At 38.5% G+C, this 25,284-nt stretch overlaps 1 protein-coding gene across 5 annotated transcripts in view; it reads right to left on the reverse strand.

The window, feature by feature from the left end:
* ZBTB37 (zinc finger and BTB domain containing 37) overlaps positions 1-25,284 on the reverse strand; it is a 29,777-nt gene that overhangs the window by 3,256 nt on the left and 1,237 nt on the right. Inside the window, exons 2-4 of one of the 5 annotated variants that reach the window (XR_009219863.1) lie at positions 24,272-25,228; positions 22,722-22,821; positions 15,820-16,858 (exon numbers count right to left, since the gene is read on the reverse strand). Coding sequence is in view for 4 of the 5 variants with exons in the window: in XM_058540034.1 (XP_058396017.1) it covers positions 16,370-16,858; positions 22,722-22,821; positions 24,272-25,194 (1,512 nt within the window). In the remaining variant the exon portion in view is untranslated. Of the gene's footprint in view, positions 1-9,012; positions 16,859-18,870; positions 21,207-22,721; positions 22,822-24,271; positions 25,232-25,284 lie in introns of those variants that run through there. The other 4 variants (XM_058540034.1, XM_058540033.1, XM_058540037.1 and 1 more) reach the window with 4 other exon arrangements.

The raw sequence follows: 25,284 nt of genomic DNA on the forward strand, positions 1-25,284 counted from the left end.
CAAATAGACTTTACCATTCGAAATGAAGCCAACGAAAGGAGAAATGGATAGAGATGCTGTTGGGCATTTGGTAAAATGATGCTTTCAATTGTTCTCTACCAGTGAACATATCTGGGTCAAGAAAGTGAAGGAAGGAGATGAGTCACCGCTTCATCTTGAAAGATGGTAGGCATCCTGAAAGGGCAGGGGGAGCTTGAAATCTTGGTATTCTCATCATACTAAAATAATCCCAAAATTTAAAACAAATTAATCTCTCTATATAGAAAAGACAGAGATTAAATCTGAGTATTAAACCATTTAATTCTCAAACCACTCACATGCATAATGTTCTTTTACACAGTGTTAAAATAAAGAGGAAAATGTTTTTTTATACAAACAGAATTTCAAGTATACATTAATAGACTTTTCAGATTACTAACCAAGTTGCTAAGATTTCATTCACATTGTTCTTAAAGCTGTTCAACGAGAAAGCTTTTGCTAAACTGCTTTAAATATGTTTATATAAACCCATATCTTCACTCTTTCTCTGAATCTCCCTCCCCCAACCCGTCTCTGCCCACCCGCCTGCCCTCCCCCCTCCCCCGACACAACAGGGCTCCTGGGGCTCTAGGAGACATGCAACCCCACCAAGAACTATTGGCTTTGTCATCAGGGGAAGGACAGAATCTACAGGAGGAGACTGAGGACACCTGTCAAATGAAGGGAGAGAACAAATCTGATACTTAGAAATGACACAAATCAGGATACCTTATGGCCTTTGTGTTTTCACTTGACTTTTTAATAAAAAAATTCTCTGCCTCCCACAAAACAACCCAGAAGTTTCTGACAACTTGGTAGCTGAGAAAATAACTTAATGCTGGGTATTTACTCCAGCGAAACTTCTAAAATTAGGGTAGGCATTTTTAACGTTTTCAATTTTGGTTGTTCCTTTTTCCCTTTGGCAGGGGGTGGGGGCAGCTTAAAAATGGATGTTATTATTTGTGTGTTCACTTGAAGGAATTTGGTTAATTTCACAGGGTCTGGCAAGAGTTCTCCTTCCTCAACTCTCCTCCTGAAGTAATCTGGCTTCAGGGCCAGGAACAGCCACTCTCCTTAGGAATTAAAGTGCATTTTTTCAGTAACTGGGGGGGGGGGGGGAGGTGTGGTTTACACTTAAGTGACAATGATTAAAAGCGGGTGGGGTGAGAGAAAATGCTATTCCTATATATAGGTATTTATAATTAAGGTCATAATAAAAACAGATATTCTCTAAGGAAATAAGATGCACAAACCCAGTCCAGCAGCCTCAGAGCTCTAGCCTGGCTCCCTGGCTTTTCTGAGGCATCTTTCTTCATGGAGCAATCGCTTCAGATGAAAGACACAAACCTCAAATGTTCGTTTTTTCAAAGGGAAAAAACAGACTGGTAGGTTCTTATAGTTAAAAACTCTATCTCATTCCCTTTCAGGGATAAAAACATTTTAGAAACTGATTGTCTGTTTTAATATGAATCCTTGATTAGCAAGTTGTGAAAAAATGTTAGATAAGTTTGTTGTTTACAAATATTACGGTAGCCTTTAAAAACTCAGGAAGAGGGGGCATAGTTGATCGTTGCTATCAATCAGTATCAGTTTAGGGGAAGTGAAATTTTCCTATAATCTCTTTATTTGATAGCTACCACAAGAATCTTATTTTCTGTTTTCCTTTAAATGCTTTACTATTTCTTGGGGGACAAACCCAAGAGTTTTCTAAAGAGAAGTAAATGCTACATTATTAGCTGTACAAACAAGTGATGGGCTCAAGATAAGAAGGGGGTAATTGTCCTGGATTCTGGCCTCTGAGTCCAGTGTGATCTGCTTTTCACAGTGACCAGTGGGAAGGCACAGTGCCAGGGACAGGTAGATGGGGGACAGCTGTCACCCACCATATAAGCACCATAGAGAACAGGTGGACAGATTTCTTTCAGACTGTGTCCATCTGAAGGAAACCGAATTTCGGCTACATTAACTTTTATATCTTTGAACCCTCAGCCTTCTCTTCTCCTTTCAGAGGCAGAGCATGAGTGGGGCCCACCCTGAAATTACGAGGAGCCAGGAAACCTAAGTGCTCTTCCAATGTACTTCTCCCTTTACTCACTCACGCTGACATGCCCAAAACAGAAAGTTCTCACTTTAAGATTTCTTAATGGAGAAGCCATTGGTTCCTGACTGAACTGGCAGATCTATTTAAGTTCTGCCGTTAGATCACAAAATAATGCAACGGGCTAAGACTGTGAACACAGACCACAGCAGATGAAAAGTTAATGGACTGAGACAGAACACATTTCTTCTGCCTGAAGTTTGGGAATGTTTTCTCTTGTTGAGAGTAGGGAGATGGGGCAGGGTGGTGAAACTGTAGTCAGATGAGCATTTGTTTAGCACTTTCAGAAAGTATTTCTTAGAGGTTTAAGAGGAATCAGCCAGCCAATCCAGTAGGGCAGAAGAACTTCTCAGAAAGTCACAGTCCTGATAGAGAATTCCTGAAAGGGAATTTGTTTCATTCCTTGCTTAAAGTACAAGTTTATATACTTATTTTTTACCATTACTTTCCCATCCTCCTCCACTCTCCCCCCCAAAATCTTAAAATCCAGTGCGGTATGATTTGCATCAAGTTCAACAATGTTCACAGTACTCTACAATGGTCTTCACTATGAAAACTCTAGGGCTACCCTCTGGATGCATACAAGTCCCACAGGCTATTGCTCTTTTATTCCACCCAATATCAGGGAGCCTTCGCAAACTTTCTAAGGCATAGGAGGCATTTTTCCTGACATTGCTGCATTTACATGCTAAGTAAATAGCCAGGCCTTAATGTTATTTTAATGAAATTTCATAGCCCGATGCTAATTCAGTCCTCTGTACTAACTAATCTTTCCTTTGACCCACTTTTTCTTCTCGAACACACCACCTATTTGAAATTTAAATTATCGATTTATAGGCAATATATGAATAAAAATTTCTACGGTGCCCAGAATTCTCTCAGAAGAGAGACTGCTATATTTGAACTTGCTCTTAAACATGAATTTCTTTCATGAATTAAAAATCACTTGGTAGCTAGTTAGTTTGAATAGTCGCTCTCACTTTTTGAGGGTATTTAAACAGTTCTCCCCTCCCCATTACCATGTGTGTGTGAGGTTCCATGGGTGGGAAGAATGAAAGATATGGAACCTCATTTGGGAATTACTGGGTTAGGTCTTTGACATCCTGGAATAAAGATGCTAAAATGACATTTCATATTTCATATAAAATTCAGAAATATTTAAGCCTTAGCTAGTGCATTTCATGCATAAGAAACAAAGAAAAGTGAAAGTCACTTTACACTGAAATCCAGCTTAGAAGACAGGCCAAGAGACAAATAATCCAATGTATCACCTTAACCCCAGGAAGGATCCTTCTTTTTCTCCATTAACTTTAACAATGCTACCTGTTTATTTTAGAAATAGGTGGCTTGGCTCTTTTAATAATTTCAAGTGCTCTATTTTAGCTGGTAAAGTTGAAAAATCTCCACTCAAATCACATATGCAAAGGAAAGAGGATTCTAGAGACCAGACTTTGAACATCTGTTTTGCTTACGTATGCACACTTTGTATTTGGTATAGAGAAGAAACTGGATGGATGGCAACATCTCTCTCCAGAATTACTCTGAGGACAACTGGATGATCTGTTTTACCACCTGAGCCTTGGCCCACTGTGAGCTTTAAACTCAGAGCCACGCCCGGGATCTCATATATTAGGACAAAAAGAGAACCAAATTGAGGTTATCCTGCCATAGACCACTCAGGATTACCTAGACAGTGATTCTCAACCTTGGCTGACCATTAGAATCATCTGGGGAGCTTTTAAAGCCCTGGTTGCATAGCAGACCAATTAAACGTGCATGTCTGGAGGGGGCCCCAGACACCAGTAATTTTGTAAATGCCTCAGGTGATCCTAACGTGCAGCCAAGATGGAGAACGACCAGCCTAGGTCAACGAGCTCTGAATAGAAAGCATTAATACCTGTATTCACCTAAACCAGAGGGAAGAAAGGTACGACTCCATGCTTCCTCCCAGATTCACAGATTTAACATGCCTCAAAGAAATCACCTAGGAGTTCCTCACTTTGTTTGTTTGTCTTGTTTTTAAATAAATTACTTTGGCTGTAATAGGCCACACACCGCCAACAGTAACTTACTGATTTAGGTAAGACTGCTCCTTAAGCATGTGTTATAGCAAAACAGCTAGGGACAGGTCTAGGACAAGACTCTAGGCTCAAACAAAAAATGAGCAAGAGGGAAGAATTTTCCTAAGCAGGAGTTAATTCCTGAGTCTAGGATATTAGAATGGCTTGCAGGCTGACAATTACTCTACAGTTAGGAAAAAAAATAGCTGTGGTGAATAGATTCACATGACTTTACTGCCTCATCTCCCTACAGGGTTCATACTGTATTCACTGGGCAGAGGTTACTAAATCAGTTGTCACCTACTTGTCTCATTATTTGGAATTTCACACTGTCTGTATCGTAAATGCCTTACCCAGTCACCAGGAAAGTAAATACTTATCAGCTAGTACCTAAAACACAGATGCCAAGCCTCTAACAATCTGAAAATGGATCGCTCTCTCTCTTTTCACTCCTAACCAGAGAATCTTTGTTTAGACATTACAACCAGCGAGGGCATTAGGAGAAACAGGTGGAAAGCATTCCGTGATATCTAGTAAAGGGCTAATAGTTCTTCCTCAGCCGTAACAAGTCCGGTGAGTGCTACAACTGGATTTCAAAATTAGGTGGTCTGCTTGCTGGCATTTTACCACTGAAATGGAACTTCCTGACCCTCACAACAGTCAAGTGAGACCACCTTGACTTTTTTTTTTTAACAGTATCGGCATTAAAAACAGGAATATCTTCGGAGTGACTAAAAGCAAAACAGGTTGTCCAAAAATCCACGTCATGCATACCTCCATGTTAAGGTACTGGCAGAAGGCTCATTATCAGGAAAATATGGTTATAATTCCAGTCCCCCAAAAATGGACTGCAAATGGCAATTAAAAAAAAAACCAAAACCTCAGGATTCAAACATGTTTCACATCATTAAAAGGAATTGGGTACATCTTTAAAAACAACAGAAAGACTCCACTTCCACTGGCTACTCTTGCCAAACAGAAGCCAGTGGATAAAAGCACTAAACCCAAATGTTCAGACACTGTTTGATTTGAGCAATAAAACCAAACATTAACATCTGAACGAGACAGGAGAACTGAGATACTGCAGCCTCTACATTTTGGGTCTGGCTTTCTTTTGCTTGCTACAGAAAGCTACACTCTTTCTTCAGCCAAGTGCTCAGAGGTAGAGGAGCTGAAGCGAGTACAAAAAAGAATGGGGTAGACAGTGGCTGAGGAATCCAGCCTCCGGCCCACGGGGCTACAGGGCAATCTCGGAATATGCTCAGTCTTTAATGGGAGGTAGAATATTCTATATTTACTTATCTGCCTTCATCAGACACCTTTTTCTCACATACACACATAAAATCACATACAGAGCTGACAACTTACAACAATATTGCAACTTGCAGCAAAAGCACGCCTATACCAACAGCTACCTGCAATCTAAATTTTATCTTATACGCCAGCTTGTCTCAGGTAGATGCAAGCCAAGTTTGTTACTTTGAGGTTCCTCCTTTTGCCAGGCTTTTAAACATACATTTCACTTTAACACCTACATCTCTGTCTCTAAAGAACAGGTGCATTAAGTGGGTGCAATGTATTATAACATCTTCATAAATAGAAAGTGCAAGAAATAATTTTCTTAGCTGAAATATAAACAAAGCAACAAAAAGCTCTCACAGCCTACTATGCCAAGAATTTGATTTTTAGAATCAATGCTACAGCTAACAAAATGCTTCTAATGCTATCAAGGTCATAGTGGATGAGTAAATATATTTATAAACATACTTTTATGAAAAAGATATTAAGAAAATAGCTAAACTTCCCACAAAAGTTATCTGCATGAACTATCTTTAGTATACCACTCTGTGTTCAATGCACATGCATATACAATTGAATTACATTAGTGTTATTTTTATTGGGCGAGTTTTCCAAAAAGAAAACAGGCTTATTTTTTTAAACTTCAAGTTAAATGATTTAAAATCATTTTTGTAAAAATATTAGAAATACCATATAAATTCTAACTATCTCTGCTATCTGACTGACAGCCATTCCAGAGATGGATTTCAGTCACACTCTTAGTGACCCCTGTTTTAGCATCTTGGCTTCCAGAGGAAACACATCTTAAGCTTTGTTTCCTGTGTGGTAATTCTGTTTTTGCAGTGGTTCTTAAAGAACCACTACAGTTAGGATTTCATTACTTTATAGGAAACTCAGTAGATCATCTTCAAATATGTCATAAACGTTTGCTTTAAGATGTGGCTAAAAGCAGAAATCTAAACCTTAAGGAATTTCTACTCATTCAGGTTGTTGTGATTGGCTTGAAATGGTTTAGACTTGTGACCCTCAAAAGAAAGAATATTTTGTCAACCGACAGGGTCCCTTTCTCCTGACTTGTTCTCTTGTGCAATTCAAGACCATAGTACCTAACATTCATGCAACCACCAGATGATTTCAAACTTCAGAGTCACAGAATCTAGAGAAGGGCCCAAAGAGCTATAAAATACACAATGAGTGACATTTCCATAGATCAGCATAAGATTTCTCATTCCCTGGGAATATATTTTCAAAGGCTTTCTCTGTCACAAAGAGCAGACTCTGAGGTACATCAGAGTGGAAATGTGCATCAAAAAGAAAATGTTAAGGCTCATTTATTTATTTTGTGAGGAAGATCAGCCCTGAGCTAACATCTGTCGCCAATCCTCCTCTTTTTGCTGAGGAAGACTGGCCCTGTGCTAACATCCATGCCCATCTTCCTCTACTTTATATGAGATGCCGCCACAGCATGGCTTGACAAGTGGTGTGTCGGTGTGTGCCTGGGATCTGAACCCTGGGCCACCGCAGCGCAGCACGCACACTTAACCGCTTGCGCCCCTGGGCCTGCCCCAAGGCTCATTTATTTTTATTCATTAAAATTTGCCCCAATCTTTACATGATAAAATCTACTTAATCTTGATGCCTCAATGCCTCAGACATTCCATCCCTGGTTATCAAATACAAATGTCAAAGTCTTCTTTTTCCCTTCCCAGCATTTTGCAGAGCCCTAAATTAAAGTCTTCAGCCCTGAGTACCCCTTCTATTTTCTGTATTTGTCAAGTCTCGAGGCCTGACCTAGGAACAGATCTCTTTACTGTATGACAATTGGGGATGACCAGCAAGAAGCCCTCACAGCTAATTCTCCAAGAATCCACTGCACAGGGAATGGATAGATAATCCCAGACCTTTCTTCTCCGAGAAAGTTTTTTGATTTGAGGATGATTATTTTTAGAGCAGAATTTATTTAAAGCCCATATTTCTTCTGAAGGCATTAATAGTTTAACTATTATAAGCCAGCAGGAACTTAAATAAGGCATCCTAAATCTGGCAAATCTAACCAAAAATCATAAAACTTCAGTGATGCTATTTTAGACAAGAGAGGCTGGTAAGCAACTGCTAATTTTAAAGGATTAACAATATACAAAATTAGGCAATAGGTATTCCCATATGAAAGATAATAAAAATGGGATGAACCTATTGATCTTCTAGCACAAAACTTTGCCGGAGGTGGTGTGGTGGCAGTAAAGATGCGACTAGGATATGCAAGCAAAACTTTCAATGATCTCAAAAATATGATCCGTCTAGCCACTCAATAGAAACTCCCGTTGAAAGAGATTTAGTAGCCATATAAATTTTCCATACCACAGAAGTTTTCTCCTATTTGTAAACTTAAAATACAGCTGACATCTCTAATAAATCAAGTTCTGTAACAGTAAGCTTTTTACTCCCTCTGGAGTATTTTTGGCTTAGCATGTACAGTTACTGTGGCTTCACAGAAAATGCTCACATTTTGGCAAATGCTCACAACTTGGAACAAAAGAAAAAATGAAAATTTTGCTATAAGATAAATGAACCTCAGGGGGTGGGTAGCTGATGAAATCTGTTCCAGGTATTTGTCTCATTCCCCTGGCTCCCCTGATCCATGGGAGATATAACAAATGGTTTCTATGGCACAATCAACTGACCCAAATGAATGAACACAGAAGAGTCAAGACAAATCAAAAAACCTAATGCTGCCCACAACAGATTAAAGATGGGCCCAAATCCTTGACACATCTTCCATCAAGTGGTAAGGTATTTCCTCTCCTCTTGAATCTGGGCTGACCAGTGATTTCTTTGGCCAGCAGTGTATGGCGATGACTCTATGATAGCTTTGGGCCTGGCCTTTAATAGCACTGGCACCTTCTGCCCAGTCTCTTGGAGGCCTGAGCTGCCACTTAATGTCTTACTACCCTGATGGAGATGCCACATAAGAGTCCCTGAGACTCCAGAGAGGGAGAGGAAGCCTGCTGAGCCCAGTCTTCTAGCCCTCCCTGCCAAGGTATCAGGCATGTAGGTACGGACATCTTGAGCACTCCAGCCAGTCCAACTACCTGCTGAATACTACCAGGCGACCTCAGTCATCACCACAGGGAGCAAGAGAATTGCCTAGATGAGCCCTTCCTGAATTTCTCATTCACAGCATAAAATATATAAAATAGCTATTTTAAGTCATTGAAGTTTAGGGTAGTTTGTTACACAGCAATAGATAACTGGAATGCTCTTTCAACTTTTGCCTTGGTAGTAACTCATTCACTCACTCACAATTAGACCTACCACATGGGTGACTCCTCTGAATCAGTGGACAATATGCCCAGAAAATATTATTTACCATTCAACATCTGCTCAGAGGTCAATTCTATTACCTTTTGAAGAAATGGTCCAATCTCTTATTCTTGAATTAAAAGTTCACTAGGGCTGGCCCCGTGGCTTAGCGGTTAAGTGTCCGCGCTCCGCTACTAGCGGCCCGGGTTTGGATCCCAGGCGCGCACCGAAGCACTGCTTCTCCGGCCATGCTGAGGCCACGTCCCACATATAGCAACTAGAAGGATGTGCAACTATGACATACAACTATCCACTGGGGCTTTGGGGGAAAAAAAAAGGAGGAGGATTGGCAATAGATGTTAGCTCAGAGCCAGTCTTCCTCAGCAAAAAGAGGAGGATTAGCATGGATGTTAGCTCAGGGCTGATCTTCCTCACACACACACACAAAAAAAGTTCACTAAAAGCAGTCCTGTTACCGGCTATTGTATATTCCAGTTCATCTCGACTCTTTATAAGTAAAGAGTCACTATGATGTAGTAGAGAAAGTGTGGGCTTTGGAATCAGATTGGTAAATACTGGCTCTGCAATTTATCCGTTATGTAACCTTGGGCTCATCAACTTCCTCACCTATAAAATGTGGTCTAATTACACCTACTAAAGACAACATAGTCTATTAAGAGGGTCAACTCTAGTGTTTGACTGCTTGGGGTCAGCCTCTCTATGTTTCAATTTCTTCCTCTCTAAAGTGAGGGTAATAACAGGATCCCCCTAAGGGGATTGTCATAAGGATTAGATGAGTTAATCAATGTGAATTACACAGAACTAGGCCTGGCACATAGTAAGCATTCAAAAACAGTCAGCTATTTTTAGTTCTTGTTATTACCTCATAGGATTATTCTGAGGATTAACTGTGATTAAGTCACTAAAGCACTTAATGCTCTCTCCTTCTTTTTGATCTTTTATCTCCTTAGTGAAAGTGCAGGCTTTTAGAAAGCATATATCCAGACTCCAATCAAACAGGTTAGGACTCATAAGTACAGGAATTCACATCTAAACTATGTTTAAAATCAATTTTGTTATACAAATCCAAGCACATTGTCTAGTACCAAGAAGTACTTAATATTTACTGAGTGGAACAGATTCTCCTGTACGCTACTTATCACTTAAGATAAGTGATTTCATAGACTAGGAAACATTTCCCATGAGATACTTTGACTTTTGGCATTATGGATTAATTCAGATTCTAAGACACAGTATATTAAATTGTGCTCTTGGCCATATGAAATACCGTACGTACGTCTCTCTTAACCGGATGGTAAATTCCAGCCTCCTCAACAGCACTTACCGAGTAGACATGAAAGAAGCAAGCATTAGAAAAGGTTCTTTTTCATTAACTGCTTTGCCTTTATAACTTAGCTTCGTTGTTTAAAGCTTCCAATATTTGAACTAGTGGGCCTTTCTTAACTGTGTTAAGATGGGTGGTATTTGTTATATAGATAATGGGGAAGATGTGAGATAAATTTATTTATATATATACCCTCAGTGAAGATAATGTATATTTTAAGTAATATTTGCTTTCTAAGTCATTGCTGTTCCTCACAGCTGAGGGAAAAGATAGTCTGCCTACACAACAAAACTGGATAGCCTATGCAGATGTCTTCCAGGTTTTGATATCACTGCTCCTATCAACAATTACATCCTTTGGAATGTAACTAAGTCAGGTGTTTCAAAGTACTCATAATACCCAACTCTGGCTTGTCCTGGGCAAGAAAACCTACTTATTGCAAAGTAAAAGTATTACACCACATAAGAATAAGGAGACTGAAAACTGAGAAACAGACCAAAAAGTAAAGAAGGCAAAACATAAGACTGATAATTACCAAAGAAGTCATAATGCTTGGCAAATTCATATTTAAATGACATCTATTACCAAGATCTCAAATAGAGTTGGATGCAGATGAGTCATTGGGCTATCTAAATCCAATTTCTTTCACAAGACCTATATCCCAGATTAATCAGAATCACAAGTTAATTAGAAAAGCAACACTCCAAAATCTCAAGAGCCCACTATTACTATAAGTGGCTTAAGACAAGGCAGATTTAACCTAGGCAAATATTCTGGAATCTTATAGATGAGGATTATTTATCACTCTGAGGGTATATCATATAAAACTTACTAATAACCAACTTAGAAAAAGGCAACTTTAAGAATAAAATGCCTAGTGAAGAGGTGCCCTATCAGAAGCTAGGTCACTCCTCCAAACTTTTGTGTTGGTAGAGCTCCCAACAAAGAATCAAACTCACTGTAATGTATCAGCATGGCCTAGAACACATGTCCAGATAAATCAATTTAACTCAGAAATCCATGTATTATTTCCAAATGGGGAGAAATTATACTCTCCTCTTGCAAGGAATTCTGTTTATCATCATTCTAACATTTTTCATTTTTTCCACATCTGGCATAAATAAGCTATTTGAACAATAGGAATAAACATTCACAGCAAATTCATAATGGCCCAATACATATTTAGAGAATTACAGACAGTAACAGAAATTGGAAGATAGGTCTAAGAAGAATCTGAAATCCTCAGATGTTTCATTACGTTTTAAAATATTCACTACAAAAAGGGAATATTTGGCTTTTTACTACTCTACATGGAACAGAGTGAGTTTACTTGAGGAAATTAAAATGAAGATTTATGGTACAGGAAAAGGGTAGAGGCTTCTAATCTAGAAAAACAGTACTGTGGATAAGAATCAAACCACTTATTCATAACAGAAATTAATTTTTAATAGTAGTGGGAATAAATTCATTCTTGCCATCATTAAGCAAACCAGTTCAAGTTAACTCAGGGGAATGGCAAAACTTACTTATGAAAACATTAACTTTTTTATAGTATTTTATGTAAACATGGTACTCATTTAACCCTACATTATTATGCATGGGAACTATTTTTAAAAATTACTGTTATATCTGTAACTACCGCCCTAAACTTTAATCTACCTGCACCTTCAAGGCAAGGACAAATCGGAAGGCCTATCCTAAATGCTTTTAAAGCAATGGGGATCAGTAAGAGGGAGCACGAAGAGGAGTATGAGCAAAGGATCTAGAAAAAGATGGTAAACTCTTTCACGAAACTGATGCATATATGGTAGGAATTGAAAACCTCAACTCAACTATTATAAAGGCAAAATGGCAGGAGTGACAAATTTGGGGGGTAATTCTTTCGAATCTAATTCTGGAATTGGCAAACTTTTCTGTCAAGTGCCAGACAGTAAATATTTTCAGGCTTTGCAAGCCACGTGGTCTCTGTCACAAGTACTCACTTTGCCATTACAGTAGAAAGCAGCCATAAACAACAGCTAAATGAATAGGTGTGGCCCTGTTCCACTGTCACTTGCTTTACACAAACAGGTGGCCTCAGAATTTGGCCTCGGGGCTATAGTTTGATGAACCCTGATCTAATTCATAAGTCCTAGGGATATATTTTGCTAAGGGGCATCCTCTCAAACTTAGGGATTTACCTGACTTAATTACTTGTCCCTTTTCTAAATCTCAGCAACTGAAATGGTTCAATATTTTGTACTCTTACCCACATGGCATAAGTAAAGAGCTCCATTTTCAAAGACTGAGTTCACTAAAGACTTATCTGTTATTCCTTGAACTAATAAGTACACAGATAAGGAGATGGGCATTTGAGGAAGAAAAAAAAATCACATCTGTTGTATCTGAAAAAAGAAAAACTTCCGGGATTCCAACTCCTTCCTGACTAAATGCCTTTCCACTGTGATTAAGAAGACCTTTGTCTTCGTTCAATTTAATTTCCTTTCCACTACCCATTGCTTTTATTTCTTTAAATTAGATCTTCTAGTCAAACAAAATGTAGTTTTTTACCAGTTAAAAGAAACAAAATTAGTGTCAAGTAACACCTAAAACTTTTTAAAAGTTATTTCTTGACCAAACACTATTCAGCTATTAAGGATGAAGTTCACTATTTCACTCTTCCACAGACCACTTCCAACCAAAGCCAGATTTCAACTATGAAGTTAGGAGGAAAATGGTTTATTTCTATTGTCATACCATCTTTGGGAACCCTGTTTCACTGATGCAGAGGGAACTGGAAACATTAAAAAATATTAAAAAACAAAATAACAAGAAAACCTTCCTTAATTGCTCTCTCTCTTCTTTTCCACTCTTTATCCTTTAGGAACTAATTAATTTCTACTATTCAAAATTAGATTCAATCTTCTGGTATAAAGAAATGGGGTGGGGGTATTTTGCCACTTACATAAAATAAAACTCAACTCAGTTCAGAGGTAAATATGGTTCTGAGTAAAGAGAGAACAAGTCATTAGAAAGAGCCTTGCTGCCTAAGTACAGTGTTTCTGTTCATGCCAATGCTATATTTTATACTGCTATCAGAGTTCAGAGAGAATAAAAGGTACCTCTTAGAATGAAAGTAGATAAATATATTGCCATCTCTCTTCTTTTGCTGAGTAGACTGGGTAGTTCCTTTGCTATTAAGTGCCACTCAATGAACGAACACGGTCCCAGTGTTTGCTATTTCACGGCATTAAAGTACTTAATGATTTAGCTCTCATTGCTAATGCAGTTCCCTTCACAAGGTGACATGTGCAAGTTAAGATTTGGTAATGACTTTTCAGCATTAGCTAAAGTCCATTTAGTACATCCTTAAGAGAGGTATCCTCTGTGCATACACCAATATAGCTATTCATTAATGTAGATAGAACACTACTAACTCCTACGACCTACAGTGATGTTAGCTAAGAACTAGGACAACGTCACAGTGAACCTGGATAAGAATCTTGGATAGTTATTTAGAACTATAATATCTCATCTAACTAAAATGGGGAAACTGCTTTTAGAAACTTTAATTTGTTGAAAAACTAGCCTGGCTTGAATCTTCATGAATTTCATGGCTCTGGGCAGGCCAATTAGGAGGCGAGAACCAGCAAACAGGATTGTGCTGAAATGGTCCTAGATGGCCGGCGAGCACTCTATTCACAGTATCAATACAGCAAAAACCTATTAGAAGGGAATGAAAAGGGAGGGGGAACTGGGAAAACACTCACAGCATTTCCACATCTCTTAGACAGTCCCTACTTCATTTAAAATGCTTGTTGCTAACCACGGATGGAGTACTGACAAAGGCTGCAAAGTTTCTCTTTACAGAAATTACTGCACTTCACCTTCACAATTTGGTAATAGTTTAAAACGCTCTATTTTCTCACATAAAAATCTAAGAAACTAACAAAGCAATAAAGAACTTTCCAGTATACTACTTCCCAAAAGTAGGATGGACTTAAAATTTTTTTGGTAGGCTTAAAAGCTCCATCTAAAGCAGCATATTCTGTACTTCTCACCTCCTTGCCTATTTAGTAATGGCAAAACTGTCCACTGAAAGCCTTGATTACCAAATGTTTCCCTAAACATTTTAGTCTAATTTCAACTCCACTTTTTCTATGCCACAGAACACAGCTGGTCCCTAAGATGGCCCTAGGTGACAGTTTTTATCCTATCGCATTGTTGCCCAAGTAAGGAGGAGAGTGCCCCAGTCTGTTTTCTAAAGACAAAATACAGCTTCAACACTATGTTTAAGGGTAGGTTCTCATCAAATGGTAACATCATTATGTTCCTATTAAAATATGCATTTTTATGTTTTTCCAGAAGAGAAAATAACCATTCTCTAGTGATACGGTGCAGCTGTATGTATATATACAATTCTCAGATTGCTTAAGAGTGACCCTTTGCATTCTAATTTCCTATCATCAAAGAAATGCCCTTCTTTTCTACCCACCTTTCCACATACCACAAAGCACTCTCAGGAAGGGAGCACACTGCTAACATTCTCACAAATGGCTCACCAGTGCAGGCATGACCAGCCCCTCTCCCAAATCTCTTTTACAATCACCTATGCCTCTGCACCAAAACAATTTCTTAAACCACTACATATTTAAATATGCTTTAAAAAAATTAGAGATTAAGAGAAGCTAGATATTTTTCTTTTTTCTATTTGCACTGTAACTTGTACTGTAACATCTACTTGCCTGCATCCTTTAATAATCCTCCTTCATTCTCTGCATGCAAAACAGGGCATCTAAAGCTCTACATGTTTGGTAAATTCTTTCTGACTCTCAGTGCTGGATAAAAAATCTCAGAAATACCCAGGATTACCAAAAAGGTCCCTTAAAGTTTTAAAAGTCTTAGGAATGATTAAGTAACCAAACCTGATCAAAAGTGATCCCTTGATCAATTTATTGCAACATGATTGTGCATGATGTTTTCTGGTAAATGCCCTGTAGTATATTATTAAAAAGCAAAGCTCTTGGAGTCATCAGCAATTTGCTGATGGTTGGCTTATGAATTACTAGGTTTGCAGACATGAGACATGGATTTAGTGAGGTTCTTCTATTGGACTGAAAATATAAACTATTACATATGCAGAAGGAAATGGTATTGTGGTTGCAGTAAGAACCATAGTGTTGAATTTCTTCAACCACAATATTGTGGAAAAAATGTGTTTAAAACTTCATATAAAAGTTATCAAACATGGAGACCTGTGGATTTAAAAATACAATCCAGGCTCATTTCACCGGAAAGAGACGTTTTTGATGTATAATATTGCTGTTATGTGAATCTAGGAGCCGAAGAGACTGGACGAAACTTTGGTAGTCAGCCTAACACATTAATTCATCTGGACTAGAGCCATTTCCTAACACCCGAAGTTATATGAGCACTATGGTTTACCAATACCAATCAGGAAGTTGCAGTACTGCTCTGTGCTGTTCGACATTTGCAAAACAAAAACACTTCCTTCCCTGCTCCCCTCTTCCTCAACACAACACTCAAGCTCCTCAATGTAGCAGTACCTACTGCAAACACTTGGCTGCTCATTTCACTTCCAGTTGCCTAAAGTGCTTCAGGTGATGCTGCCCACTAGAATACTGCTCCAAGATGGCTGCTTACACGAAACAACCAGGCAAAGTATCAGATGCCTAGTCAGGGCAAAGATAAGGTCTAACCTTCCACAACAATAAGAACCACCAGGATTCTTTTTTTGCCTTCTTGAAACGTGAAACTGCATGTTCTGGCAGGGAAGGAAGAGAAGAAAGTCCTCCTCCTCCTCATCCTCATGATTACTTCCTTCTCTCATGTCTGGCTGGTTCAGATGACCAAGGCTCCTGCTGTGTCTGTTAGATCTGGGCAATTACAGCCACCAGGATAGTATGGACCAAAGTACAGTGTTCAAACATGACTGGTAGATAAATGACCATTTATCATTGTTTTGTTAAAAATTTTTTTTCTTATAAAGTTAACAAACCAAGGCTGTTGATCCCTGAATTAGAAAGTTGATTTACTTGATTATTTTCCAAAGTGTGAGGTGGGAAGGAGGAAGGGAAGAGCCTCTAGTACTTCTGTTATGTTGCTGATCCTCTAGTTTGGCAACATCTTGGGAGCATCTTCCGACCTAGTGATGTGGCATTTTGTGAATCTAAGTACCAGCCCACGGCCCTGATGCTGGCTGCTTACTGCCCAAAGGGGAAGAGGGTCTGCCCCCTCCCCCTCAATGTTTCAGTCTGGCCCAGTGGTGGACACAGAGCCCTGGGCGGTTTCCCCAGGAGCAACTGTCTCTTCTTGTGAAGGTGACTCTTCCTCGGCCTGTCCTCGAGACGTGACAGTTGTTTCAGGGGAGATGCTATGAGGCCCCTCCAGGGGTATACAGCCAGGGTGATTTTTGCGAAAGTGCTGATTCAAGATGGCCTGGAAGGGGAAACTTTTGCCACAAACATGACAGTGAAAGGGCTTGTTGCCTGTGTGCTTGCGGATATGATACTCCAGTTGGTCTTTCCGGGTATACTTCTTGCCACACATGCGGCAGACGAATGGTGTGATCCCCATGTGCAGGCGCATGTGGCGGTCCAGGCTCCCCTTCTGGTTGAAAGATTTGGCGCAGTAGATGCAGGTGAGACGGGGGTTGTACCGGAACCATCGCTCAGATACTTCCTGCTCTCGGAGATACTCTACGTAGCCACTTACTCCCATCATTGCTGACTCTTCTACCTGTGCCAGGTGAGGAAAATAAGCAAGAAAGAACATACACCATTAAGTATACATATTAAAAGAAATCAAATCTATTCTTACCTGTTACTAAGCTATATGCTTATTTTTAGTAGAGATCCAACAGGAAATTAATTACTACCAAAAAGTAAAGATGTTAACATAATAATTAAAAAAGAAATCTGAGGACACTATTCCATTACCATAAAAGAACAAGATAAACTGCATGCTTATTAACTCCCTGCTGAATGTTCTATTTTACAGTGATAGGAGAATCTGAGCCCACTCCTACCATCTCTTGGACTCCAATTTGCAATTATATTCTAGACAATCAGGTAGGTACTTAGGCAGTGCTGGTGCAATAGAACTGTCTATGATGACGGAAATGTTCGATAATCTGCACCATCTAATACAGTAGCCACTAGCCACATGTGGCTATTAAGCCTTTGTCATACGGCTAGTGCAACTGAGGAAATGAATTTTTAATTTTAATTGCTTTCAATTAATTAAAATTTAAATTTAAACAGCCACATGTGACATGGCTAACGGCTTCTGTATCTTACAGTACAGAATACATTATGACAAGCACATTATAAATTATATTTATGGCATTATCATTAATAACAAAATTTAATCCAGTACTAACTAGCTTTATAAAAACATATACAGTTTGTAGGAAATAGTACTGCTTTTTGCCCCAAAATATTTTCCTACCATACCAACATATTATCTTCATCCTAAAGACTATCCAAAGTTTAACTGACCTCAGAGAAAACTGGCAGAAGAGCTGAGATAAGAAACTAGACCTAGATATGAATTTATTAACTTAGTTATTCCTCCCTATAACCTTTTCACAAACTGATACTCAGTAAGTATTTACTGGCTGACTATCGTCCACCAAATACAATGACAGATACCACAGCGAAAGAAGTACAAGATTTGGTTTCTGATTTTGCCCTCTGAACAAAGAGATAAAACTTTTGCACAAAAAAAGACAAAACAAAGAGAAACGGGAAATACATAATCTTAATAACGTTGCTAATTCACTTTTCAAACTGCTTATACTAAAAGGTAAGTGTCCTTGACATACAGTGCACAGACATATTATCATCTAATTTTATATACCTATTATTTGTAGTGGTTTTGAATTGATTTAAACAGATTATTAAAAGTAAATAGAATAATCTGTGATTTACAAATTATTTCTCCAATCTCTCTTAGTTTATAAAATATCTCCCTCCAAGTTAAATTTCTTACATTGTGATAATAAATTTACTTAAGACATTAAAAAAAGGCAATTATTATAAAAGCAGCATTACAACTCTGCTATTGTTAATTAGATAACTAACGCTTTAAGTCACTGCAAAATAAACGCTTTCCTTTTTTCTCTGATTTGCTTTCTTTCTTTATGAAGGTCAAATGATACATATTTTAAAACATTTTATTAAAAATTTTATACAGAATAGAATGTTGAATCCCCATCACCCAACAATTGTCAACCCATGGACAATTCTGGTTTTTCTTCACCCTCAACTATTTCTTTCTCACATTACTTTTGAAGAAAATCCCAGACATAATTTCATCCATAAATATTCTAGTATGCATCTCTAAAAGATGAGGATTCTTTTTTCTTATTATAATCAAAATACCATTATTACGCCTAAAAAAATAACTCCTTAATATCAATCAAATAAGACCTTAATTTTGTTTTCCCTAATCTGAACATTAATAATCTAAATAGTCAAAGTATTTAATATAGGAAATAAACATGGGTTCCTTCTATCTGAAAGCTGGGAGTAGGAACAATATATTCCTTTAAATGAATAATTTAAAAATATTGGATTTATAAATGCTTTTCATTCAAAATTCTGTATTAAAATATCACTCTTCAGAAATTACTGATTTTTTTAGCTTGCTGACTTCTGAAGTCATTATATGTGTGTATATATATATATAGTAAAACATATGTGTTACATATGTTTTGAACAAAAAGCTTATATATGTATATAAGCAGTTTAAATATGGAGAAGGGAATTATATATGTTCAGCAGAGGCTAAAGTACCAATGCAAAGAGGAGAAGATGTAAAACTTGACTCTGGATTAACTGGAGATTTATCTAATTAGCAATTAATCTTGTGCCCTTTTCTAGAATTTCTAAAAATGTGTTTTATCTCCTTTCACATATGTTAGGTGATAGTGCTCTTCAGCTTTTCCAACAGAACCAAGGCAGTTCTCAGCAGGTTTGGGAAGCACTATGTGGAGTCAAGCGTTGAATAGTAGGACTGAGGTTTTAGATGACTGCTGAATTGTTTTATATAACACTTCTTTCTCCTCCATTTTCCTGGATAATCACAACTGAACTCACATAAACAGTAAGGGATTATCACACTAAAAGGTCCTGTGTAACCACAGACAAAGCACAGAATAACTTCTCTGAGGCTTAGTTTTCCCATCCACAAAATGAGAAGGTTAGCATATGCTTTGCCAGCTCTATTGGATTCTCATGAGAATCAAACACGGTTAAGAGTACCTTGAAATACTCTGAATGCATGTTATGATACTGCATAGCAATTAAAGGTGCTGGAACCTGTATCCTACTTCTTGTGTGACCTTGAGCAAGTTATTTAACTACTCTATGCGTCAGTTTCTTCATCTGCCTCATAGGTTGCTATGAGCATTGAATGAGCTAATACACTAAAGTGCTTAAAGTAGCTCAATAAATGTTAGTGATTATTAAACATTACAAACTCACAATATTATTCACAATCTTGAGGGTACCAATTTCCTAAAAAATCCTGCCTAACCATAAGGAGAATAATGTCATACCAGCATTGTCCACAAGTAGAAAGTAAATGTATTTTTGGTATCCGTGATGAACTATAATCACAAACTCACACATTACGATCGATGTCCCCTAAAAAGTTATTGCAGTAAAGTTGTGATAAAAGAGCAAAATAAATGAGCATGAAATGTAGATTAGGTCTTGTCAAAAGCAACAACATATCTTTGGTAGTTTTATTCTGTTGAACTTTTTATTTTTTAAAATTTTATTTATTTATTTTTTCCCCCAAAGCCCCAGTAGATAGTTGTATGTCATAGCTGCACATGCTTCTAGTTGCTGTATGTGGGATGCGGCCTCAGCATGGCCGGAGAAGCGGTGCGTCGGTGCGCACCCGGGACTGAACCCGGGCCGCCAGCAGCGGAGCGCGAGCACTTAACCGCTAAGCCACGGGGCCGGCCCTCTGTTGAACTTTAAAAAGAAGCAAGAACAAAAATGGCTGCCTCCTGGTTGTCTCTGTCACTAACAGGTAGATCATTTCACTCCCCCCACTTGGCAATTCCCTGTTAGATTGTAAACTCTGTAAGCACAGGGACATTCTGCATTGCAGAATATCCCAGAACTTGCTCAGTACCTGGTACGTAGCAGGTGTTCAACAACTATTTTTTAACGAATTATTCCATATAAGTGAATGATTTCCATATTTTCTAAAACAAATAACAGTCTAGATTCTTGATGTCTCCTTTAAAGCCATCTACCACCCTAATCTGCAATTACTAATCAGAGACTCAAAGAATTGATGGGACTTCAAAAATCATCTGATTTGGTTCACTAATTTTATTTTTTTTAAAGATCTCCCAAACTGGGGATTCCACAGACAACTAAATAATACTTTATTTAGTAGCTGCCTCTTTATTGGGCATCTATTAAGGAACTTTAGTTACTCAGAATTACCTAGAGGTAAACAACTCCTATTTATTGGGCACCTGATAAGACACTGTTATATACAAAGACTAGAAAATGTGGACTCTGCTCTCAAGGAGATTTCAATCTAGAAGGAGACACAAAATTAATGGAAATAGACAAAGAAGAATTTATAAGTCAGCAGAGAACTAGGAAAAATTATATCATCCATCTGTAAATGCTACAGAGATTTAAGAAGGAGAGATCACAGAGGACTGGGCTAGGTAGGGCAGATGGACTAGGAGCTGGGCCTTGGGTGGACCCAGATACCTGGGAAGAACAGGGTACCCCAGATTCAAGGTGCAGAGACAGGAATGCTTGATGTGGTTCTGACACACAGAGAAAGCCTGCCTATTTGGGACAGACAGTGAATGCCAGCGGATGGTGGGAAAAGGTGAGTTAGAAAGATTATAAATTACTTCGGAAATGAGGCTAAGTATTTTAACCTTCATGTGGTAGAAAAATAAAAAAAGCCACAGAACGTTTTTGAGTAAATAAGTGACCTTAGTAGTCTGTTCCAGTTTAATCACCCTTATAATCAGGAAGCTCTTCAAGTTTACCAAAATTTGTTCTTCCTGTAATGTAAGTCCATGTCCTGTTTTGGATCTCTGTGGCAGGGAAAAAATAACTGTGAAGAGACTCACCATAATAAACTTTCATATACATTAAGGCATATATTAACTCATCTCTTAATATCATCTCTAGACAATAATATTTATCTCTTATTTCTTTATAGCCTGTACCTTCTGCTTCAGTCAGGTAAACACCCCTGTAGAATTCCAATTTTTATCCCTATCTCCTCTACGTATGAAATAAGTTATCTCTTTCTAACTACTTCTTTAAAAACTGCATTTAAACTTTCCTGCAAACACTTTCCTTAAGTGGATACTGATTACAGTAATTGCCTTTTAAGCACTCTTATTCCCACAATACTGTCACTGAAGTCTATATGGTCTTATATGTGTATTGTGTATTTATTAGTTTGTCTTATCCTCCTATTAAGTTGTAAGGTCTGTCTCATTGCTGTATTTACTTGCACAACAGTCACCTTCACATAGTCATCACATCCTATTTGAGAAATGAGGAGAAAAAGGGCCCTAATTATACGAGCAAACTCACTTTTCCTCCAAGCTCCTAACATTTTCTCTAACACTTTATTAAAAATAAAAAATTCTCTTGTAACAATTACAATTTCTTTTCTGGTACTGAAAAGCCGGCATGATAATATGCAAGTAAATACAGTTTGTAACAATGTCTTGCTGCTGTCACTATACTATGTACACAATAAACATCCAATGGTTTAGATAAAAATTAAAATACTATCAGTATAATGCAGAAGCTAAAAATAATTAGCTATGTAATCTTAATCCACCAGTGTTTCCTTTTAAAAGGCAAAAGTGTTTACACTTATTGTGTTCTACTTGGTGAGTTCACCATCTGTTTAAAAATCAATGATAGAGACCTGTGAGGGAAAAAAAACAAAAATATCAACCAATTACTTATAATACTTGCTAAGGAGAGTTGCAAAGAAAATAGAAGACATCATTCCTATAATTTTTAGAACATTTTTGTCTAGCAAAAGATTTAGGAAGAAAATAAATGAAAAGATACAAGCATACAAAAAAGTAAACACACAAAAATGCATAAGCAATTTGTTTACAGATATATAATACTATATAAATTAGTAACTATGTAGTAATATATACCCACACATGTACAAAATCAGACTTTCTCCATCGGAGGTCATCCATCTATAAATGCTACAGTGATTTAAGAAGGAGAGGTCAAAGAGGACTGGGCTAGTTAGGGCAGACAGACTAGGAGCTATTAGTTTTCAGGGGTTAGTTCCACTACTCTCAGGACTATAGACTGGTTTCTATAATCAGGAGAGAGTTCCCCAATCTTATTTTTTCTACTTCTCAAACTCTGCTGATACCAAAAGTGTATTTCCTGCATGCTCACAAGCAAGAATAAAGAAAGTAATCAAATCAAGTGTTTATTTAACAGGACCACTGTCACCTCTCCTGCATCTTCACCTGTGCCATCTTATTCCTTACGTTCTGCTCACACACAGCGGCAACTGCTTCAACCCCTGCAGCAATCCTAAACCCACAACTACATACCTGGGAGCTGGGCTGCTTAGGTTCATCCGTTCTCCCAGGAGACTCACTTCTGGCTCTGTGTCTCTCGGTCAAGGGAACAAGACTGCCGGAGGGGCTAAATCTGCCGGAAGAGGAACGAAAAGGGGACTAATAGAAAAGGAACTTAAAAAAGTGGTCACGTCTACCCTCTTTATCCCACGGCTGAGGAAGGGGGAACAAACTGAACAACAGATTACTTAAGACATACTTTCACAGAATCAGTACAGGATCTGATTTGAAATAACAAAGGTTTGCCCTAGTAAATTTAAGAAATACAAAATAACATTGCAGATAGATCATACAACCTGGTGAACCTAAGACAAAATAAAACCTTCCATCCTTATGTAAGTACTGGGAGACCGTAAAAAAATAAATTAAACTGGATCTATAATTTTGTTTCTTTTATGTAACTGTTAGGGTTTTGGTTCTTCCTAGCCCCATGATAACTTGTTACATATTTCAGACTGTTGATACAGATCATGGAAATTAAAAATCTTTGCATTTAAGCTATTACTTCTGATACAGTTCTAACATAGGGGGACAACAGTTCTAACAGGGAGACAATAAGTATTGTGCTCAAGAATATTTTAACTATTAAGGACACAAGAAGGAAAAAAATCAAGATCACTTGAAGTGGATACAGTATATACTCTCTCAATTTCTGTAACACATATATCTGTCAAGACCAGGTGTGAACCAGAGTAATAGCTTCTTTAGTTTTCATTGCTTATGCAGTCAATTTTAATATATTTTTAAGAGAGGAAAAGAACAAATATTACCAATCTAAGTTGGTAATATTCTCTCTTTCAGTTTACTTAGATTAAAACTATTGTTATTTCCATCAAAAAGAAATGTTTTAATTGCAATGTATTAGAAAGAGAAAAGTGAGGCATAAGGCATAGTAGCACCGGTGGAAAAAAGAGACTCTCAGGCTTGTGGTAGCAGCAGTCATCAATGAAAGAAAACTGGGAAGCTATCATCAAATGACAAGTGAAAAAAGGAATAAAAACATCCAAAAAGCTTTTCCTTGGAATTACAGTGATTACACTAATTTAAAAAGAACAATCACTGCTGGTACCATACTTTGTCTAATTTCGCAGGCTGGGGCAAAGAAAAGTAAGCAGTGCTACAAAAGAAAGTGAGGCTCCCCGGGGCCACCTACCTGGGTGATAACATACCAAGGAAGGGCAATGCTGCCAGGCTCCCAGCTGATGATCAGCTCCCTGCCTGGAATTCCGAGGAAGCCCTGGCAATTACTGATCCTAGTGTGGCTGCAGATGCTATCCTGATTCATGGAAGTGTCTAACTTTACCATAGTTCTCACAACACTGTGAACACTTCAGGACTAGGAGCTTCCTGCTTTAAAAAAATAAGAATGCAAGTCTTTTGGCACACCTCTAGTTTCCCCAACATCAACTTATTCTGGCTAAGAACATCAAGTAAGGAAGATGCTCTCTGTACCACAAAGAGGGCCCGCTTTAGTGACGGCTGCACAATAGCTGTTAGAGATGGGCAAACAAAACTAAACTTACCTGTCAATTTCACTGCTTGTTGGCCGAGCCACCTTGGCTCCTGAAGATCCTAAAGTGTAATTTTCCTGTCCTATAGAACCATGGCCGGTGGTGTCAATCACCATGGCTGTCACTTCCTCTGCACTACTCCCATCTTCTCCAGAAGGCTGATGCTCAGGCCCAAGCCACTCCTCCAGATTTTCAGTTTTGATGTGTACTGCTCCAAGAACCCTCACTTCATCGTCACTCCGGGCCCCTCGGTCTGCTACTCCTGTCTCCACGTACCACTGTCCTGCTCGGTTGATCCGAAGAATGGGCTCCCGGCTCTCGACATCAGAACTCTGTTCAATTATCTGAGGGCTGGTGGACTCCTCAGGAGGACTGAGCTCCCTGATATCCAGCACAGCACTAACCTGACCTCGCCGGTTTCCCTTTGGCGTATTATGTCGTGGACTAAGGGAGCGGTTTAGATTTGGTGTGACCCTGTGAGACTCTGGAGGTCTCTCTGGATGCTTTGTCCTCGTTTGACTTAATTCTGCTTCAACCTCAGCCACGTTAATTTTGAAATGAATGCCCTCCAGGATCTGTGTACATTTGTCTATAATATGCTGCATCTGCAGAAAACTGGCAGCTGTCAGGTAGCTGATGATATCTGCCAGTTGCAGGCATATCCGCCCTGTATAACAGAAAGAAAGGAGCTGTTCAAAAACAGTAGGGTTCTTGATGACTGAAATGGAGACAGTACTCATCTCATTCAAGGACATGTGATCTCGGAAATAGGGGGAGCTGGCAGCTAGTACCACTTTGTGAGCCCGAAAAGCTTGTCCTTGCACGTTGACCACGATATCACAGAGACGGCCCTGCATGCGCAGCTGGTTTAGATGGCTCAGGACAGAGTTGCTGAAGTCCGGGATCTCCAGTTGTATGTTCCCTCCTTTCTCCATGGTTGTGCCTGAGGCTGTAGGCAGGCATTCAACCCTGCTGAAAGAGGAAACCATATTCCCATTAATAATTATAATTTCACTCCCCTCATG

The sequence above is a fragment of the Diceros bicornis genome, chromosome 4 (genome assembly GCF_020826845.1).
Source record: "Diceros bicornis minor isolate mBicDic1 chromosome 4, mDicBic1.mat.cur, whole genome shotgun sequence".
Lineage (NCBI taxonomy): Eukaryota > Metazoa > Chordata > Mammalia > Perissodactyla > Rhinocerotidae > Diceros > Diceros bicornis.